General features: G+C 39.6%; 1 protein-coding gene across 4 annotated transcripts in view; it reads right to left on the bottom strand.

Moving 5' to 3' along the window:
- Positions 1–1349: 1349 nt before the first annotated feature.
- The window catches only part of LOC111338113 (integrator complex subunit 1), a 32540-nt gene continuing 13762 nt past the window's right edge, over positions 1350–20127 (bottom strand). For 2 of the 4 annotated variants that reach the window (XM_022944541.2, XM_022944542.2), the window contains 34 exons: positions 19998–20127; positions 19476–19646; positions 18459–18602; positions 17644–17877; positions 16479–16583; positions 15843–15995; positions 15464–15590; positions 14749–14907; positions 14377–14449; positions 13877–13950; positions 13454–13555; positions 12903–12993; positions 12697–12745; positions 12522–12587; positions 12076–12162; positions 11542–11637; positions 11388–11463; positions 10669–10737; positions 10187–10318; positions 9501–9963; positions 9200–9311; positions 8954–9065; positions 8797–8863; positions 8448–8570; positions 7972–8101; positions 7743–7876; positions 7171–7315; positions 5541–5594; positions 5310–5437; positions 4887–5140; positions 4668–4738; positions 4403–4494; positions 3565–3674; positions 1350–2670 (listed from right to left, as the gene is read on the bottom strand). In XM_022944541.2, the coding sequence (XP_022800276.2) occupies positions 2564–2670; positions 3565–3674; positions 4403–4494; positions 4668–4738; positions 4887–5140; positions 5310–5437; positions 5541–5594; positions 7171–7315; positions 7743–7876; positions 7972–8101; positions 8448–8570; positions 8797–8863; positions 8954–9065; positions 9200–9311; positions 9501–9963; positions 10187–10318; positions 10669–10737; positions 11388–11463; positions 11542–11637; positions 12076–12162; positions 12522–12587; positions 12697–12745; positions 12903–12993; positions 13454–13555; positions 13877–13950; positions 14377–14449; positions 14749–14907; positions 15464–15590; positions 15843–15995; positions 16479–16583; positions 17644–17877; positions 18459–18602; positions 19476–19646; positions 19998–20127 (4240 nt within the window). In that variant the 3' untranslated portion in view covers positions 1350–2563. Of the gene's footprint in view, positions 2671–2786; positions 3100–3564; positions 3675–4402; positions 4495–4667; positions 4739–4886; positions 5141–5309; positions 5438–5540; positions 5595–7170; positions 7316–7358; positions 7476–7742; positions 7877–7971; positions 8102–8447; positions 8571–8796; positions 8864–8953; positions 9066–9199; positions 9312–9500; positions 9964–10186; positions 10319–10668; positions 10738–11387; positions 11464–11541; positions 11638–12075; positions 12163–12521; positions 12588–12696; positions 12746–12902; positions 12994–13453; positions 13556–13876; positions 13951–14376; positions 14450–14748; positions 14908–15463; positions 15591–15842; positions 15996–16478; positions 16584–17643; positions 17878–18458; positions 18603–19475; positions 19647–19997 lie in introns of those variants that run through there. The other 2 variants (XM_088736453.1, XM_088736454.1) reach the window with 2 other exon arrangements.

The raw sequence follows: 20127 nt of genomic DNA, 5'->3' as shown, positions 1-20127 counted from the left end.
CAACAGAGAGTCGCCTGGATCACAGCGTAGGGGCAAGATATTTAAAAAACTTGCTCCCGAAGTCGAGAAGCACGTGTTTAATGAAATGCAGCAGGATCTATGTAAAAATATGTGGCAAGAGGCTAGACTACGGGTATTCGGTACACCAAGTTCAGAGCCAGTCGGTAGAGAAACGGCAGTGACAACAAGCTTGACTAACACAGATCAAGGTGTTTGATCCGAAGGAAACAAAACTCACTCGAAAAGGCATTAGTGTTCACGATGTATCTTCGCTCTTGTGTTTTTTCTTTGAAAACGGGATGGGAACATCACATTTTAATGGTTTCAATAAAAGATAATTGCAGCAAGAACCTGCTTAAGTCACCTTTGCACTCTACAAGGATGCAGTGTCGGAGAGGGCAGCTGTTCCTTGAATGACATTTTAAAAAATAGTCATTTTCAAAGCTCAAAAGACTTTCTAAGAAAAAAACTATTCCTCTATCTTGAAATCATCGCAGTGATACCGGATATAAAAGATATGAGGAGGAAAAAGAACCAAAACAGACGCATTAGAGTTAGATGGGCTTCCTGCTTAGTCTCAATGAAAAGAAGCTGAACCACACCAACGTCCTTCTAGGAAAAATGTTGACGACTTCGATGCAATGAAGTCCTCAAACAGTACAAAAATGTTTGATTTAATCACGTAAATTTGGTTTTAATTCATCATATTTCTTATTCAAACGTCTCTGCGATTTCGTGCAAACAGGAAATATTCAGACACCTTTACATTCTAGTTAGTCAATATTATGTAACTAATAAAAATTAATAAATTATATTGGCTAGGTAACGATAGATTTCATCATTTTTGCTGGATAGATCAAAACAAAAGGAAAATGATCCTGTACAACAACGAATCCAGATCGATCGAATAAGAAATAACTAACGCTAATGTTTGATTTTGGTGCATTAAATAACCGGTTCGAGAAGGAAGTTATATTTTTCTTCGCATAAAATTTTGAAAGTCGTCGCCAAGTCTTGTCACATTCAAAGTATGACGAATCGAACAACATAAAAGCAAACAGAGAAACGAAATACTCAACTTTACATGAACAGCGCTAGTGTTGTTGCGAAAACAAACCGGTTGGTAGTTTAAATTTTCATTGTAATCATTCATTCAAGATAGCAAGGTTCCAGTAGCCCAAATAAAGGCTAATGATTAATGTTCTATGATTCGCATAATAAATGAAGTGATTTCAATAAAATTTTGAAGCCCGACGAAAGATATTATCCAACCATTTTCAATGATATGCTGGCCATGATTCAGTTATTACTTCATTCCCACTTTGTTGCGAATGTCGCTTTAAAAAAGATTTTCCAAAAACTGTTTTATTAGTACATATATGGCATTATTTCATCAACTAATCAAAAAAACCAACAACAGTTGTACGATAATCGCACAGACGTATGCTTTCTTGTTTCACCTAATACCACCTTTCATACGTAAACAAAGGTCCTACAACACATTCAAACAAACCTTACCAAGACACTTCCATAACACCCACACACACGTATTTAATCTTTCCATTCGAAAGCACCTTGGGCGCTAATCAATTTAATCCGCTTTTGTCACGGTACTTCGCACAGAATTGAATGCCTGTAATTATATTATTAAAATTGGTGTCCAAGGCCACTTTGACATGGGAGAAAAAAGTTTGAAGCGGAATTTTACAGTTTGCTAAGATTCTTGGCAAAGTAAGAGATAAAAAAAAAAAAAACTGCTGGTGAAAAGTTGTCTGCCCCCAAAATAACACGATTGCTATGGACTTTCACAGTTTGTTTCCTTGTTCCTTGTAATTGCGTTTTCAGCATTTTCATAAGCTGAAGTCTCAAGCTGTGGGTGTTTGGATGCTAACGTAAAAAAAAAACAAAAACAGGACAGCTGGGCTTATATAAAACCGGGTTTTCGTAATCTTGTATAACTAAATCAACGGGGTCTGGTTAAAAATTAAGACGAAACAAATCACATAAGAGTAGTAATTAGAAATATGAACAACTGACTGTAGCTTGTTGGTGCGCTTCGGCGGAATTAGGCGAGTTTGGTCGAGCCATGGTTCATATTTTAGCGAGACGCAGTCGAATGTAAATACCCACTGCGAGACCAAACGAGAATACAATTCTTCTAAAATTTTCATTGACAATAGTAACAGACTGATCCGTCTGTCAAAACTCTGTTTCATTGCAAGGGGGCAGCTGGAATGCTATTGCTCTGCTACATAATTGTGAAATGTAAGCGCAAATTCGCCAAACTGATAACTATTCATTTATTTATTGGCTGGTCCTGAGACTAGAGACAGCATTCTCTGCCCATCTTAATTCTCCTACTTCTCGTGTCTACTCTGCTGAACTGTGAGTGTGTTGAAATCAAAAGAAGAATTTACAATGTGATCAGTCTTAACAATAAAAAATTTCAAGAGTCTTCGACTCTCAATGGTTTGCCAATAGAAGTCCGTTGAAGGGAAAACAGGGGGATAACTATAAAATTGCAAATTGTTTCTGGTCACAGTTTTGCGGAGCAGGTGCTATGTTAATGTAAGTTCAGCAGCTGTACGCTTTGCAACAAGGGAATTCCAACATCGTGGGCTTCGTAAACAGCCAAAGAAAACATCTTTTGAAGTAATGAGTCGGAGTATTCTGAAATAAAAACAAATAAACAAGGAAACAGAATTAAAAATAGGGAGTAATCCGAAACCGGACCCAAAGGATTTCTAACGTATTCTAAGGTGGATTAAATATCTTGATCAATTTTAGCGCGAAAGAGGAAATTTTGTGGAGACGAGAAATTCAGAGATCTTCCAAGAAATCTCTATGCCATTTGTATCAACTCACTCGCATCGTCTTGTGTGTTCCGATATGAAATAAGAAGATGTAAGCCGTGTTAAGAATATAACAAAGAAATCGCAGGAAATGCTCACCCACGGCTACTTGAAAGTTTACGTGCCTTTTAAGACATTATGCGCCTTTAGAGGTTTCAAAAAAGGTTTTTTCCACAAGCGGCTGCCAATGGTGTAACATGCGCCCGTGCTGTAAGGCGACACCCAAACATGAGAACCTGCTCGCGGGCTGAAAAGACAACGGGAGACCGCTGGTAACCGACAGAGCTGAATATCGAAATGTTACGACTAAGGTATGCGGTCAACAACGCGGGCTCAAGTGTACGAAGTTTATAATCATGCGAAATTCGCGGAAAATAATGAGGGCTGGCATTTCAAACCGAGGCATTTTGTGGTCATCGAAGGCATTTTCCCATTTCCAAAGTTTTTAGGGAGAAAATTGATTTTCGAAAATATTTGGGGGTGTACAAAGCTTTTGAAGGTTGTTCTGTCAAATAAAAGCGGTAAAGAAAACAACGCCACGAAGCAACAGAAGAGAAAATCATCCATCGCAAACGACTCAAAATTCATTTTCCGCCAAAATTTGGCGAATGCGCATACGTCATTCAGCCTTGTTCTGTAACCGGCTTTCATTCAAATCCCTGGTAGTACAAATCACTTATCCACTCACGTTGAGGCAATTTCCCGTACTTACCGTAACACAGGACGATGAACTCGGGCAGGAATTTCGACGCCGTCAAAATCACGTCAGGTTCAGTTGAATTAAGACAATCCATGTAGGTCTCTACAAACGTAACAGCCGTCCTATCAGAAAGACAAATGCAGAGTATCAAGTAAAAGTTAAGCTTGAATGAGTTTGACCCGGTTGAATAATGCAAGTTATGAAAGTAGTCACTTCCTCCTATCTGCGAGTAAGTCAAGCAGAGATGTGCCTCAAAAATATGAGAACATGTTGGTGGTTGATCGTATGGTTAGTTATCTTGTGGTGGAGTCCGACCATCTTCTGAACTAACTCTGTCCCTACGTTCCGTCCTACAGACTTCGAACCCTCGTGGTCGAAACTGACTCTTAAAACAAGACAAAGGACAAATTCTGAGAAGAGGTGCTTTTCCAATCAGCGAAAACGAAACTTGGGGTACAGAGACATACAAGTCTTCAACAGAGACATATGGAAATCCCGTTGTCACCGGAAGTCCTGGACCCGCACCCGACATGCTCCACCGATGCAGAAGAGGCACGAGCGAAAATTGTTAGTTTGGGTTGACGGCTCGCTGATTCATTATTTTATACTTTTTGGCAAGAAAATTACCCATCACAGTGCTTGTCTCCATCCGGGACTATGAAACATGTAAACCGAAGTAAACGCGAAATAGAGCATTGAAGTAAAGTACATTTCTTAAGTCAGGAGAAAACAAAGAATACAGTGCCTTGTAAAGAGGGCAGCTAAAATTAAACAGCCCCAGTCTCTCAGGTTTTGGTTCACTTTCCTTCGGTTTAGAGAATACTGAAGAGAAATTGACTTTGAAACATACCCTGGGTTCTGCCGAATGTGCCGCAGTAGAAGAGTGTGGGCCTGGGTCCGACAGGTACTCGTTGCATCAGAGAGGAGTCGAACCAGATGAGGCTAGAAAAAAAGTAGGAGATAAATACCAAATTGCCTTTTCAATAAAATCAAACCCTAAGCCAGCCTATTCACTCTTAACAACTATGCCGTGTTTCTAGGAAAAACGACCAAAACGATTCAAAAGCTTGTCAATCAACGTTCGTTGTTGCACTTTAAATATGACTGGGACTCACCACAAAGTAATCCAAAATGTCCACTCGTCTTTTAGACGTTTCATCTAAATCCCCAAGAACCTTCAACACATCTATAACACAAAATAAATGAGCACAAATCAGTGTCAAGTAGTTAGATTTTTCTAATAAAGAGCGTTTCCATGTAACCACACGTATAGAAAACTGTAGAGAAGTTTAAAGTTGAATTTTAGTTATCAAGGTAACTTCCATCTACTCTACCTTCAAGGGGTTGTCCAGGAGCAAGCCGTTGTACAAAAGGAGCGAGCTGTGCTGAAGACCACAAGATGTTCTCAGGTAGTGTAATAACAGACCGGACCTTCAGTTGTGTACTTGACGGAGCTCCTTCAGATGAGGGTCCTGGAGTAACGCTGACGTGGTTCAAGGGGTCATCTGAGTGCGGGCTCGAGGAGAGAGAGATGGCGCTCACTACACTTTGTAGAGAAGGGAGAGCAGGGAACTCTTGTAACAGGTCCCTAAACACAAAAATTAGGATTTATTTTACGATTTCCTTTCGAACAACTCCTCACATTTAATTGATGGAGTGCATATGGACAAAACTTCGACAATTCGCAAACTGAACAGACTTTGAGAGAACACACAACGTGCTTCAAATAGTACAGACACACTCTGATTGTCACTTACTGAAACAAGGAGCCTCTCTTCTGAAGAACAGTAGAAGCTTGATCAGGACATTCTGCACAGAAATGCTGAAGAAAAGGCATCAACTTTGTAACAACTGCAGCCAGCTCTTTGTGATGAAGACACTCGCCCTGACAGAAAACCAAGAATGTGCACAAAGGTATCCAAAAATAAAGAGCAATGGTTCTATAAGGACACTTTTAAAACATTACACAAAGCATTCTTCATGGATACCTGAATGAGGCCAAAGTAAGCTTCCAAAGTGTCCCGTAAGCCTTCTTGAGTGAGCTGTGTAAAAAATAAAGAAAAAGATGTTTCTGTATTTGAAAACCTCACTGGTGCATACAACAATGACACCATTTTATCGCCAAACGGAAAGCGATATAGCCTTAACTGTTCTGTAAGTGGAGAACACAATGATTCTGAATGGTAACTGGTTTAGCCAGGGTTAGGGCTCATAGACACTTTCCTGTCAATTGTCTGGGTTCGCATCCTATTGTAGTCTGGAGGAAAAACTACTACTTCAACTTTCCTTATCAAATTTTCTTGTATTTCTGGCAGCACTAACAATGGGGAGCTTAAGCACCAGGCGTTCATGATTCACGGAGGCGAAGCGGAAGTGAGTTTTCGAATATTTTTCCTACTGCGCATGTCAAAAGGTCGTCGTGATTTGTCACGGCGGCTGCCAAGGCGCTTGTGGCATCCGTGCTGATTTTCCACGACCGCCAATGGTCTAGATTGTACGCAGCAAAAAAAGCACAACGTTATGAACACCAAAAAGAGCTTCTGAAAATGGATTCGCATGAGGAAGTGAAAGAGAAGTCTTCGCCGTACATTTTCATTTGTTTTTGTGTTCAAATTCATCCGGGAGCTTGTCTGCCGAGAGTTGTCTCGTCACACTTAAATTTGACGTGACCTGTTTAATTGAATACTTGCCTTTCTAGCTTTCTGCGCATTTTTCTTTTATTTACAAGATCTTATTAAATAAAAATTTAACTGACAATTTCAGTTTTTTGTTAATAAACGCATTCATATAAAGTTTTAGGAGCTTCTTTACCGACAACTTTCTTGGCAACCTCTGCGCATACGACTTGTTTACTTTGTTGAGTGTAAAGTTAACAATATAGAAACCCAAGTATAGGTACATTCTGGGTCGGGGATTACATCTGAGTCAAATCGCTGGTACAAGCCATAGCTGAATTAGAGGTTTCTTAATGTGTTTTCTTCGAGCAACAGAAGTAGTTCTTCGTCACTGATGACGTTCATGTCATGGCTTAATAAAAGCATTTCTTTAGCTTCTTTAAATGAACACATTTTCGTTGTTTCAAGTGCAAACGCACAACATAAAGCAATTTTTGTTTCTTTATTTACATCACGGGCTTGCAATTTTTATTTTCGCGTGCTTTCTACGCTCGTGTCCGTCGTGAAAAAAAAGGAGTGTGCTTAAAGTAAAAAATTCGCGTAAAGAACGCCAATCTGGATCTAGTCTCGCGGCAATAAGCCCTCCGTCGTGAAGAAAAGTCCTGGTGCTTAAGCTCCCTAGTACGACAGCTAAGCGGCGCTCGGCGAATTTCCAAGATGGTACATCAAATCAATCAGTAGTTAAATGCTCCATTATACTTAGGACCGGAACACGTAATGCAACAGAATGTTGCAGTCGGAGGAAATTCGCTCCGCGTGGCAGGAAAAGTGTTTGTGAAAACCACTTTACCCTGCAATAGTGAAAAAAAATTCAAACCGGTTTCAATTTGTGCGATAAGAGAATAGCAATCATAGAATGATCCACAGTGACTTCTTATCTTGTACGGTCTGGCCGTAAAATCTAAAAGTTCGAATACAAAGAGGTTTGTTGCGAGTTTTTAACCTTATCAGATCTGAAGATATGCGGCCTTAGAAGATCCAGAACTCCCAAGACGTGGGAGAAGACGAGGAGATGTTGCTGATTGGTAAACTCCTTACGCTTTAGATGTACGCGGCCTCTGAGCTGTGCAGCAATCATGGGTAGATGCCTTGTGAAAGACAAGGAAAAGAAATGTTTAATTTCTAATATATACAGTGGCATGGCCTAACAATGAATTTGTTGTAACCTGGTTCGGATTCCATTCTGGCATGCTTTGTTTTTGCCTCGGGTACTAGTCTCGAAATTCCTCTGTCTTCTCGGGAGGATAACTAGATACAAACAAAATGGCACAGCAAGAAGTTGAAATTGAGCTATCAGGGGCTCTAGCATTACCCAAAAAAGACTTCACGCTTCACGCCTTCCATTCAAATCCGAAAGTAATCTCCGATTCCAAAGGTTCTACTTCGCCCTGCTCTGTAATCGGTCTGCAGTAAAACACGTCTCTTGAAGCGCCTTTAGTTTTATCAAAACACCGCACTTAAAATAGATAAACCGCAAATGACAGCTGTTCGCGCTCCATAATCGTAAGAATGTACCTTAATAAGAGCATGGGATGCTCACAAGCCAGTTTCTTCAGTAGTAGACTTGAGTTGTAAGCTCTGTCTTCGTACTCCTTACCAGGCTTCGACTCAGCCAAACACGACAACACACGGTGGCACAGAACATCCAGCTGAAAAGAAAGTATTTGAAGGAAAAGGCAATATAAAACGACCACATCTAGCTGAATCAGTCAAATCTTCAGTGACAAAAAGAAGCATTACAAACCTGACAATGGCGTGACTGACTAACAACAGCGGAAGTGGTCAGGGACCGGAAGTTCTTAATATATCGCATCACCCTTGGCTGGGCGAGGTAAAGCTGAACCAAAAACTGAGCTGTGAACCATTTCGACCATCTATAACACGGGAAAAAAACAATTTTCAAACTGGTTCAATTTTTGTCTTCTTTTGTGTCAAAATAAGGTAATAGACCTGATATGACAGTTTGAAAAGTTTAACCCCAGACATAAGGACAGTTATAGCCTTAACTTTAAGTTACTGATTTTTCTTCGTTAATGCTTTCATCCCACTGTAGCTTTCAAGATTAAGGAACTATTGGTGGATTTATGCAAACGATGCAACAATTCATGCTCTGTGTATGAAATTGTGATAATTTTCCTGATTCACTCAACAAGTGCATGTTACCTTGCCCTATAATTACAACCCGGCATTTCAGTCTTATATCAAATGTATATCTTTTACCTTGAACTGTTCAAAGCACAGCTGACTGCACATTGAAACTTCTTTTTGTCACCATGGCAACAGAGGGTGATTAACTGAAGTCTCCTCCCTAACACTTTAGCTGCAAATTGCTCAACTTCCTCTCTGAAGGAAGAATAGAAACCATTGTACTCAGTATTCAACCTGCTAAAAAACATCGTGACTAGTCGGGGCAAGACAATCTCAACTCCAGTTTTTTACTTTTTGTAAGTCTTATCCCGGACAGCGCTGTATGCATGATGTTCATGTAAAATCTCCTTTCAGTCTGGTTTTAGAGTGGGGAGACCCGGTGAGTTGATCAGAAAAAAAGTTCCTTCACTCCTTATCTTACCTGATTTCTCCCGATATAACAGGGTTTCCATCTTTCATCTCTTCAAAGAAACGCTTGTACCTGGGACCTTAACAAGAGAATAAGCAACGTTACGCTAAAAAAAACAACAACATTTTGTCTTAGCTTTGCGGGTGTTGTGATAAATATTCGGGTGTACCTTTTCTTTCGCATAATTCCTCAACACTTGTAGAAAGCTCGAGCAAAATGAAACCCGTGAGCGAGGAGACCTGAGGCGGGCTCAAATCAAGGACTGGCTTTTCAAAAACCGCCTGTAGAGACAGTCATAAGAAAAGAAATGATAAATAGCAAACGAGAATGGCAATGCTGACAGTAAAAACTGTCAACAAGGGATGCCACATGAAGCCATTACAAAACTGGAACTCACATAAAAACGTTCACTTACAGAATTGGTTCCTTGACTGCCCACAGCAGTAGACTTTTGATCTCTGCCTTGCCAAAGTCGAGGACAATGGAAGCAGGTCCACACAAAATCCAAAGCGGTTGTTGGATTAAGCCTTAGTATAAAACAAAAGAACGATTTGTTCAGTAAAAAGCTACAGTTGCTCACGAAAAGCAACAACATCATTACATACCACTCGCCCTGATTCAGATTCGCCGGGTTACATGATTCACTAACTGGCATGTTATTCCTACTCTTGATTTTCAAACAACTTCGAGCGCTTTTCTGATTTTCTAGTTCATACCTGTTTCCTTTGCCATCTTGACCCAGAAGCCAATCTAAACAGTCCTGCAATGTTTCCCAGCATGCCTGATGCGCTAACAAACTCAAGAGATACGTGGACGGCGAACGCTCCTCGTGACCGGTCAGCGACCTGTCCCCACTGGGCGTGCTCTCTCTGTCCTGGAACAGAAGCTGACGCTGCAACAGAGGGTGAATGTGGACAACTTCTGGATCTATTATCTCGGACCAGTCCACCAACAAACCGTTGGACAAGTGGTCACGGGACGAGTCTGTTCCATCAGACTCTTTAAGTAGCTTGACGAGGATTTCTGAGCATGTCTTCAAGGGAAGAGACTGCTGTGGTGTCCATACCGCCGTATTCGAATCAGAATCTTTCTTACCTCTACCAGAAATAAGCGTTCTGGTAATGGCCTTCAGGAAATCCTCGTAAAGCGGAGAGTTCGCTTCCTTGAGCTTCAAACAAGCTATATTTAAGAGAAAAAGTTCAAAATATGTCAATTTAGCAGCTTCTCTTTGCCGAGAACAAGAGCAAAACACGCAATTCAAAAGTTGCTTTGAAAAAAAGGGATTAAATGAGGAATGCTCAGAACAAAAAATGCGAAAACTAACACATCATCATTTCAATAAAACTGTACATCTATCAAACCGCCGAAAGGATATCACAAAGCTTATTGACGATAAACTAACCTTTCACTGCTGTCTCCACACTGATGGAATCTGGCTTCACCATACGATGTTTACAAGCAGACAGAAACTGTCTGACCAAAGAAGCATAATCAACCTTTTCACTTGACGCAATTTGTTCAAGGACATTTCCAGCTAAAATGCGTGTCAAAAGAAGTAAAATAATTATTAAATAAATGCCAATGAAATCAAGAAAAATTTTCTTTTCAGTTTAGCATTATCTACCCAATCATTTTAGTCGGAGATACACTAGCAACCATGCTGTCAGAAGTACGTTTTGCTCTCGCTAAAACATTGACAAAGCACCCAAATAAAAAATCACCCATAGTTTTTCCTTCGTCAAAACAACATCATTATCAGTTGAAACCTTATGAATCTGTACCGAGTATATGCAAACGCCTCGCTTATCATTGAATGTTTGAGAGCAGATGCCAAGCTGCTCCCACAAAAGTTGGTAAAAACTAAATCGAAAGCTTTAATCTTACATGATAGTGTCTGTTCTTTAATTCCTAATTGTTTCTTGTACTGTGAAATGGCAGCACTTAGTGGACCATCTAACAAAGGAAAAAATGAATGAGTCTCGTTAAAGTTACATTTACTTCTGCTTGCCATCACAACTCATGTAGCAGTATATTTTACACTTCCCTCCTGCATGGTCATAGCGCTCTACGCTGATTACGTCTTAGTTTGACTTCTGATTGGCTAATTAGATTATTTGCATTGTCGTAATTGGCCAGAGGAAAATTAGTTCAACTAATTGGTTGATCATACGTGCATTTCAAACCAATAAACCGATTATTAAATATTAATAACTTATAGGATAAAATACTAATTCAGAGCGAAGATAAATCTTAATCACGAGTCAGCGTGACTTCCCCACGACACGAACCACAACTCAATCGTATCAAAAGAAAAATTTAAATTTTTCGGTTAAGAATTCTTTGTGGACTTATCTAATTGATAAACTTTAGTGTCATTTTTCTAAACCAGGTTCCAAACTTTCTGCAAACAGCTTTACTAAGAACCAAATGAAGCGCATACAGTTGACGCGTAAAGGAGTCCATCAAAAAATGGGAACATTCAACTACAAAAAACTGATATTAGAGACCTACGTAATTTTCGCCCACATCGTGAAAAGACGGCGCGTAAATAACAATCAGAATTAAGAACTTTGCTTTAATACCTGCCAATCATACTGACTAACCTGTAAGATTGCGGCTGGACAATTTACTTATGGTGTCAAAAAAACTACAATGAAATCCTTTCCTTTTCAATGCCATCTGGAATACATTAAAATGTAAATATTAGTAATAATAATATAGACAGATCCGAAGAGCTGTAGCGGACACATTACAGACCTGTCTAGACCTTAAAAGTCTTAGAATGGAACAAGATAGAGCTGTCTTGTTCAACATCCCATCCAATAATCTCTGGCCATCATCACAATCCATAACCTACAAAAAGAATGCACAAGTCAGTCTAATAAATACAGCTTATTCCATTTTAAAGCATTTTTTTTTTCGTGGCTGTTATTCAAAGTATCTATTATAACGCAATTTTGAAATCGATAAAAGCGTTTTCATGCAAGTTACAACTAGCGCCAGAAAAAGCTAGAATACACATGAAAACCTCTTTACGTACGCACGATCAAGCGAGTCTGGGCAGAAAGTGCGAAGAAATCACACAACAGACAGACAACAAGAGGGGGGTGGAGAATTTACGCTATATAACATGCGCTACGGTTTGAGACGTCGGTCGTTCGGGCTCAAATTGATTAAAAGGGTGATTGGAATAGTTTGTTATACAAAAACTATAGGGAAGGAATCTAAAGGCGCTCATCAACTGACTAAAATGAGTCAAATATGTTTGGAACAGTATTCAAATCTAATTACGGCGAGAAACTTGTGCATGATTTGTTCCGCTAAAGAGTCCTCTGGAATTTCCCCTCGGTTTGCGTTGATCAGTTCTTTGGTCAGTATCTTAGGGAGGCAAAAATAAATAACAAAAAAATTAGGAGACGTTTGCACTTAACTGTAACCCTGTTTTAAGAGAAAACTAGAACCTTTCACCACATAGGGGTATCAAATACAGTACATTTAAAAAATTTTGTAACTTTCCCAAAGGCCGTGGTTGACTTAGGCAGTTTTGCACACTTGTTCTGTGTTTTTTTGACATGGTCCACTTGCTGAAGATTGTCTTTTGATTGCTGTAATTTTCTAGGTAACGAAATAGGTGAAATTCCTGCCAAGCATTGATTCAGAGTAACAAATACACACCGTAGACAGTCCCTTCGTGGGGTGTCCAATTCTTGTTGTCTCAACAGATAAAGCTTTCCTACCTTTTTAACACGAGTTTCAATGCTGCAATGTTCTCTTGAACTTTCGACCTCGGGTGACAGATAAATCTAAAAAATTGAAAAAAAAAAAAAACCAGTTCATTAGGTTTTGCATGTCCTCTACGATGAATGTTTGTTATCTTTGACTGAAAATGCAATGGTTCTCTGTCATTATTACCTTTAACACCTCATCTGCAATCTGCTTATTGGTAGACGATTCGGCGACACTAGGGACAAATACCACAGACTTATCATAAGTGTAGCAAATCTCCACAGATATAACGATTATTCGAATACCCGATTCTATATTCTAGTGACTAGTTGCGCAAAACAAATTACAATTTTTCCCTAGAGCTTTCATGAGTAAAAGATGTCTCATCAAACCTCCTGGCTTCCTCTTTAGCGCTTGGCATCTCTGGCAGAGTAGCCAACGGTAATGGAGTGATTCCACCATCAAGCGCTGCCAAATTGCTGTCTGTAAGTGCAAAAATGATAAGGTTACAAGATAGCAATGGTTTTGTGGGAATATAAGGGGAGGTAATCGTTCAGGACTTAAGGACCGAGCTCACTTAATCCGCATTTTACCGAGATTTTCCTTCCTCACGGAGAGGTGTTTCACTACCAATATGACTCTCGCAAAAAATTATTTTCAACCAAGACAGAGCGAACGTATTTCACAAGAATTTCCATGATACCCCTCACAATCATTTCCTTGTCAATTTCTTGTCAAGTCAAATGCACTCGCAAATGTAATCGTTGGAAAGTTTCCCTTCAAAACTCTCCTTGATCAAAATTTGTTTGTCAGTTTTCGAACAATGCGACTGAACCAGGAAAAACAAGTGATATTTTATGAAAATAAGCTTTAAGAAAAAGGTACTGGTGTAACACAGAGCTCAATCAGGCAGCAATACAATAAAAAATAAATAAATACTTACTGTCTTTCTTTTCCGGTGTTTCTCCGGTCAGTAAACAGCAAAACAAATCTCCACCTTTAGCACCACGAAGTTGTTGAACCTCAACAAGCTGCACCATATAACCTGATAAGGTAAAATATACTGTAAGTAGTGGGTTTTAACGTCCATTAGGATACTCATTAACGTCTATTGATATCATGAGTTCAATAACACCATCAAACCATCAAAAAGAACCAGTGCAATCCTGAAGCTTCTGTTCAGATACAGGATGACTTAAAATGTAAAAGATTGTAGGTACAAACGGACCAATCAAAACACTTGTACAATTCATTAGATTTTACACATGGCCTTGAAACAAAGGTAACGAGAACAAATTCGCCATTATTTAGACATGTACAAGGTAGAAACAAATTGACATGAAAATAAAAATTTGGCAATTCAAACCTTTATCCAGCACTGCTTCTTCTATCCCTACAGGGTCCTCCTCAGTCGCCTTGTCCAGCTGTTGAAGAAGCTTGCTGAAATATAGAGTTGGTAAGAAAATAGAGTTGACGAAAAATAGGTACAAAAAACTTAATTTCAATCCTTATGTAACTTTAGTTAGTTAGAGATCCCTTTCGTGGCTGGTAAATGTAACTGTGATTTCCTTTTTTTCTCTGAACAATCTTGGTTTTGCTTTTAGATGCAAATGGTAAATGTTTTCAAGCGTTCTCATTTCAGGGTCTCGGTCCGAGTCATATTTTAGGATATGGTATAAATTTTACCTTTCCTCACAATCGCTATTTGACCATTTTTAACCACACGTAATACAACATGAAACTGGAAAGGGCTGCCATAACACCCGTTTTTGTTTGCTTCGCCTTGATTCTGTACACAATATATTTAAGTGAATGATTTATAAATTATATACAGCGCTTAAAGCATAACACATGTTTGTTTCTCACCTCATGCTACTGACTGGGATTCCAAACGACTGAGCAAACAGCACAAGTTGCGACGGCATCAACTCACTTAAAGCTGAGAAATCGGAAAGAAAAATGACTATCACAAGAAATGCCAGAAGAAAGACTAGAATTTCGGTTTCACGATCTACATTTCCTCATGAATTCTTAGAATTGGTCTTTCTGAGGACATCACCCTCTTATCCTCTTGGAGGTAAGTTTATCAATTATGACCTCTTGTTTAGTTACAACTTATCTAGTTGATATTGTCAGAAAATGGTTCCGTGCCGATCACTCAGGGGTATTACAAGGGTTCAGAGGGTTTCGTGATATATCACGTAAGTTGGGCTCCTTGTCAAAATTGACAATGCTTACCAGCATCGACCACTCTCGAGACCTGGGACCTGATCATGCGCAGTCTGAGCCACTCTTGCAGCAGAATGACCTCTTCTCCCGTGTCTGTCAGGTAAACCTTGACCTGTCCATACTCAGGGCACCAGGCATTCAGTAAAGTAGAGAATAGACTAACATCTCCTGAAGCCACAAAAACTTCAACTGTTGACTCGTTTCATTTAAAACGTCAGTGAATGAAAGATAACTATGATCTATTCACTCGTCACCCTAGCACGAAAACAAGCTATTACACGATATCTTGGTCCTTTGGCAACTTAGGAACGTGCCTTTTAATGAAGGATTACTTCAAAATCATAGTTTTCTAAAATAAACAATACGCCGAAAAAGGTTCACGGATGGAAAAAGATAGCAAAAATTACCAGGACCGAAAAAAAAACGCTAAACTTCTTATGATGCACAGACTATAATGTTGTTCCTTGTTTAAACTGAACTTTTGCGCATCGCAATAGTTAGCATTTCTAGACGAAAAAGTCAAGATAACCCTAACTCTTCGACACAAAATTATCGTCCTCAGAGAAAGGAACAGAGGTCCAGTTGCCAAGTAAACGACACGAGGCTGACGGCTTTGTCTAGCTTTTGAGTCTCACGATAAAAAAATTCATTCAAACATCTGTTGATTACAAGTATATCCCCAGAGTGAATCTTTCTACATTGAGAGATTCATTTCTTGACTAACCTTGTGGTTCTCCGTAAGTCAGCAACACAATCATAGCATGGATTACCAACACGTGTAAAGTGGCTGCCTTTCCAGCAAACTCTGTGTCCTTAGACCACTGCACAAACAACTGGTCTTGTGTTTCCTGCTGCAAAATTGCAAACCGTGAACCAATATTTAATCTCATTCCCATCAAAAGACATCTTATATAGTTTGCAGTTTAAGACTACAATTATAAAGTTCTCATGAGGACTTGCATTCAATACCGGGGAGGTTTTTTTACTTCTATTTGCCTGATGTTGCGGAAAATGAGATATCCTCAGGAAGGCAGAGCCACTAGGCTCGTGTTCAGAATTAACTTCATTTTGAAGGCTTAGCTTGTTCAAGCTTGCTAGCTTACCCAAGAGAAGCTCCCCTCTTGCATATCAATGGCTTGTTGTAAAGCAATGGTGTACAGCCTCAACAGTGCTTGGTAAGTTTCTTGTGCAGTGGGGCCTTCTCCAAGTACTGGAGTCATTATGGTCGGTCGCTCGATTATCAACTGTGCAATGTCCTGCAATCGAAGGCAAAGGATACAATATTTTTTATTATTTACATGAAGCAACTGTTGAGAGGCAGATTTTCCTTGGCAAGCGCGCCTAAAATGAAAATCTTGCTCTTTGTTTACTTTAGAAAAGACCACCGTGACTTATCAAGCGATCGAATTTTTTGGCATCGAATTTTGAATTTCATTTTAAAAACCATTCACAATTCTCTTGGCATGTATCCTTGTCAACCTATATTCGGTTGCAATTTTCGTCTCCAACAAGTCTCCCCGTTCTAAGTAGCCGGATTTTGGACAAAAGCAATTGTCATATTTTTCCATCTCGAAAGTAAAGAGAAAACCTGATGGTGTTTGCAAGAAAGAGCATACTTAACTAGGAATGCAACAGTAATAATTGTAGTAATTAAAAAACAAAACAAAAACATGATAAAATGAGAAAAAAACACAAACCAGGAAATTTCAACGACATGTTTAAGGTAGCGAAGTACTCACAATAACTGTGGCTAAGAACTCTTCCTCGCCATTGTCGGTGCAATTCTCGGCCAGGAACATCAGATACGCCTTTGTTCTCTCAGAAATAATCTCAACTTGACATGACTGTTGTGGGCGGAATCATATATTATAATTCTCATTATCAACTCCATTTACAAGTCCTCTTGTTAGAAATACTTACACAGTCAGAAGATGCTTTTCTTTTAATATAAAGCGAGTGTTTCCCCTTTAATGGGGACAAAATAGTTATAGCGGGGCTCCCACGCGCGCAAAGCGCGCGTGGGGCTGAGCCCTATACCCATGGAATATTGTCAACCTCTTTTCGTTTGGTTGTCACGTGACTGACTGAGCGTACGTACGTAAGTGCCTTCAGATTGCACGGGTAGGGTAGGAGAGACTATCAAAACGAAGGGAGGGGTGTCTCAGGTGAGTCTTGGCAAATGCACATCTTTTATGTTATCATTAATATTACGAACTTGGGAGCTCCGCTTTTAGGCTTGGCTAAATGTATATATTACATGTTCAGTGGAGCGCGTAGAAAGGAGTAGAATTAATTATCGTAATTACGAATTTGCCTCGACTACGCGCGGCGGGAAAATCAGGTCATGTGACTTGTAATTTTAAAAGGAACAATTTATGCTGTAAGATTCATTCGAAGCTAGTCATCAACGGTCATAAAAACGCAAACATCAAGATAAAACATCAAGGGATCCGACTACGCAGAAACACAAATTGTAAGTTACATAACCGTTTATCATTTCGACTAAGAATATTGTAGATAATAATGTATCCCGAAATTATTTAATTTCAGTTGACTACGATGTAACCATGGATGTAACGAGCCGTGTCTTACATTAGTACAAATAAAATCTGACAACGTTGATCCCTGGGCTAATCTTCAGAATAAGTAGCCCCTTCAATCATAGGAGCGAATCACAAATTATAGCTGAAAATAAGGTACTTAGTCCACAAAAGTAGGGAGAGGGGAAGTCAGATGCGTGCATGAGCCGTCGAACAGCGCCGGTCATCAAATGGCGCAGTAGGTACTTTAATGGATGAGTGAATCTCTCCTCGATATAGCATAAATTCAGCAATCGATCATGTTAAAAAAGTTTGCAATGTTTTCCTTTCGGGCTGAAAAAGAACAACATTGCTTATAGCTCACCTGTCTCAAAGCAAAACAGCAAGTGGCTCTGACAGTTTCAAAGTGCGGCAGACTGGGTAGGTTAACCAACAGCCATTTGTAAGTTTTGGCTATGGCGCTGGCTGTCGGAAATGGTGGCGAGAACAATTCCTCCATGGTGGTTATCATAGCATCACCCTCTAGCTCCTCCTCACACACCACAGTCACGTGATCTCCCACCTTGACAGAATCTTGGGATAGAACTAGTTCCAAGCCCTTGATCAATGGTTCAAATAGAAAATAAGATTAAAAACCAAAAGAAAAAAACAAAACAAAACAGAAATCACGGCAATCCATAAAGTTTTAGTACCAAATGTGCAGTGGTACACACACAGAATAAAGACGAAAGAAGGTAATTTTCGCTTCTTGGGAACGAAAACGGACGAAAGTTCATCTGAGTTTAGTGTATTTTCAGAACAATCTATCGCTTGAACAACAAGAGTTCACAAGAAATGTCGAAGATAAGCTGACACGAACTTTCGAAATGTCTTTAAGAGAGTTTGTGCATACTCTCATGACTGGTAATTCATAATTACTGAGGCATTTTGTCGCCCATTCAAGAACAATTTGGCTCCGTTCGAACGAGTAGAATATTCAGTTCGTAAAATAACTGTCATTCGTTTGCAGTACTTGATAATCCATTCTAGAGGTTCTTTAACCGTTGGAAATACCCTGGTGAACCATGCAGACATGCAGAACACTCTTAAGAAATAGTATATATCAACGAAACTAAGTTTCAGTATGTATCTCGCAAATGTAAAGGAGCCATAAAACTCGCCATATAATGTATATTTTACCTTAACAGCCGAGTCCCTCTCTGCCGTTTGTACAGATGACAATCTTCTCATGAAATACTCTAACACTTCACCTGTGGAGTCGGCGTCAGCTTCAGTACCAAACAACAGTGACCTAAGTCGTCCTAAGACGTGGCGTTGTATATCCTAAAGCAACAACAACAAAAAAACTTGAAAGACTATTCTGTTCCATATAACTTGGATATATCAACAAAGTTGAAGTGGTAAATTGGCCACCGTAACGATTACAAAAGCTGACGTTTCGAGCGTTAGCCCTTCGCTCGAAACGTCCGCTTTTGTAATCGTTACGGTGGCCAATTTACCACTTCAACTTTGTTCATATATCCAAGTTATTTCGTTATCCCACCGACGCAGCCCCAAACAGTTTCTTTCGAAACTATCAGCCTTTATTCTGTTCCATAGCTTAAAATGCTGACACAAATACAGCAGCTCAGCACAAAAGAGATTAAAAGATAAAATAGGTGGCACTGATACGCTATGAACAAAAGTTACAGCAGTATCAGTGAAATCATTCGAAGCTTCTTTCTTCCGTTGGCAATTCAGAAGTCCGGACAAATAATGGATCAAAAAAAGAAAGATTGAACGATGAGGAATGGAGACATACGAGACACTAGTCTACATGCATTGTAGCTTATGGTATTTTATATTTTAAATTTTCATGTAAGGAAATTTCACCCCGACGTTAGCCCGTATAAACAATCTTCTCTCTTTCACTGTGATAATGATTTTCTCACTTTCCAATGTCCTTTCCAAGGAATACCCTTACTCAGACGATCTATGACCGACTAAAAACAACGAGAGTCGAGCTATTTATTCCTATCCCAGCCATAAGGGCTATCTTCACTGGTAGCTTAGATAAAATGTCCATTATTTTTACCAAATAAACCTTATATGTTCTTTCGAAACTATCAGCCTTTATTCACTTATATGTTAGGTTGTAAATGCAGTTGCGCGTGCTCATAAATCATCGAGACACAACCTGTCGCGGTGGCTACTTACAACTCTCTTGTCTTGCACTTCTTTGCTGAAACCTTCATCTTGTTCTTTGTTATTCTCGCCCGTTTTTTCCAGGAGCAAAAATTCACACAGACATTGAACTGGAAGAACATCCAGTGAACCCTCAGAGGACTGAACAAGTTCTGCCAGCCATGGCATACTCTGTGATGCACCCTGAAAGCACACAAGAGTAACAAGCAAAATATTGTCAGGGATTGTGTCTTTTAGAAGTCATAAAATTCCATGACTTCAGATGACCTTTTCCAGAACTTTTACTATGTCTTCCTAAAACCGAGAATCGTGGCCATATTCTCCTAGATAACGAAAAGTCCCTCCGTTTTAGGGAAGCCCGTCGCGCGAGTGGAAAAAATCAGTGCAAAAGGAAATGTGATGTTGGCACGCGGCGCTGAACTGTGGGAGCGGGGCGCAAAAGGTAGATTTTGGTGAGCAAGGTAAAGGGTAAATAATTGCTTAACGGGCAGTTCAATCAAAGAAAAATGGATTTCACAGAAAACAGTGTCTAACCTGTCTTTGGATGATTTCCAATAAAAAATCGGGCGAGCGACTGCGGCATAACATCTGACCAAGTTTAAGACTCTTGTTTGTTGCTTTTAACTGGTCAATAACACTCTGTGGGGGACGTCGGGCAGGTCCT

Source organism: Stylophora pistillata, chromosome 10 (assembly GCF_964205215.1).
Source record: "Stylophora pistillata chromosome 10, jaStyPist1.2, whole genome shotgun sequence".
In the NCBI taxonomy this organism is placed as follows: Eukaryota; Metazoa; Cnidaria; class Anthozoa; order Scleractinia; family Pocilloporidae; genus Stylophora; species Stylophora pistillata.
Note: the sequence above shows the minus strand (reverse complement) of the source record. Positions and strands in the feature narration are given on the sequence as shown.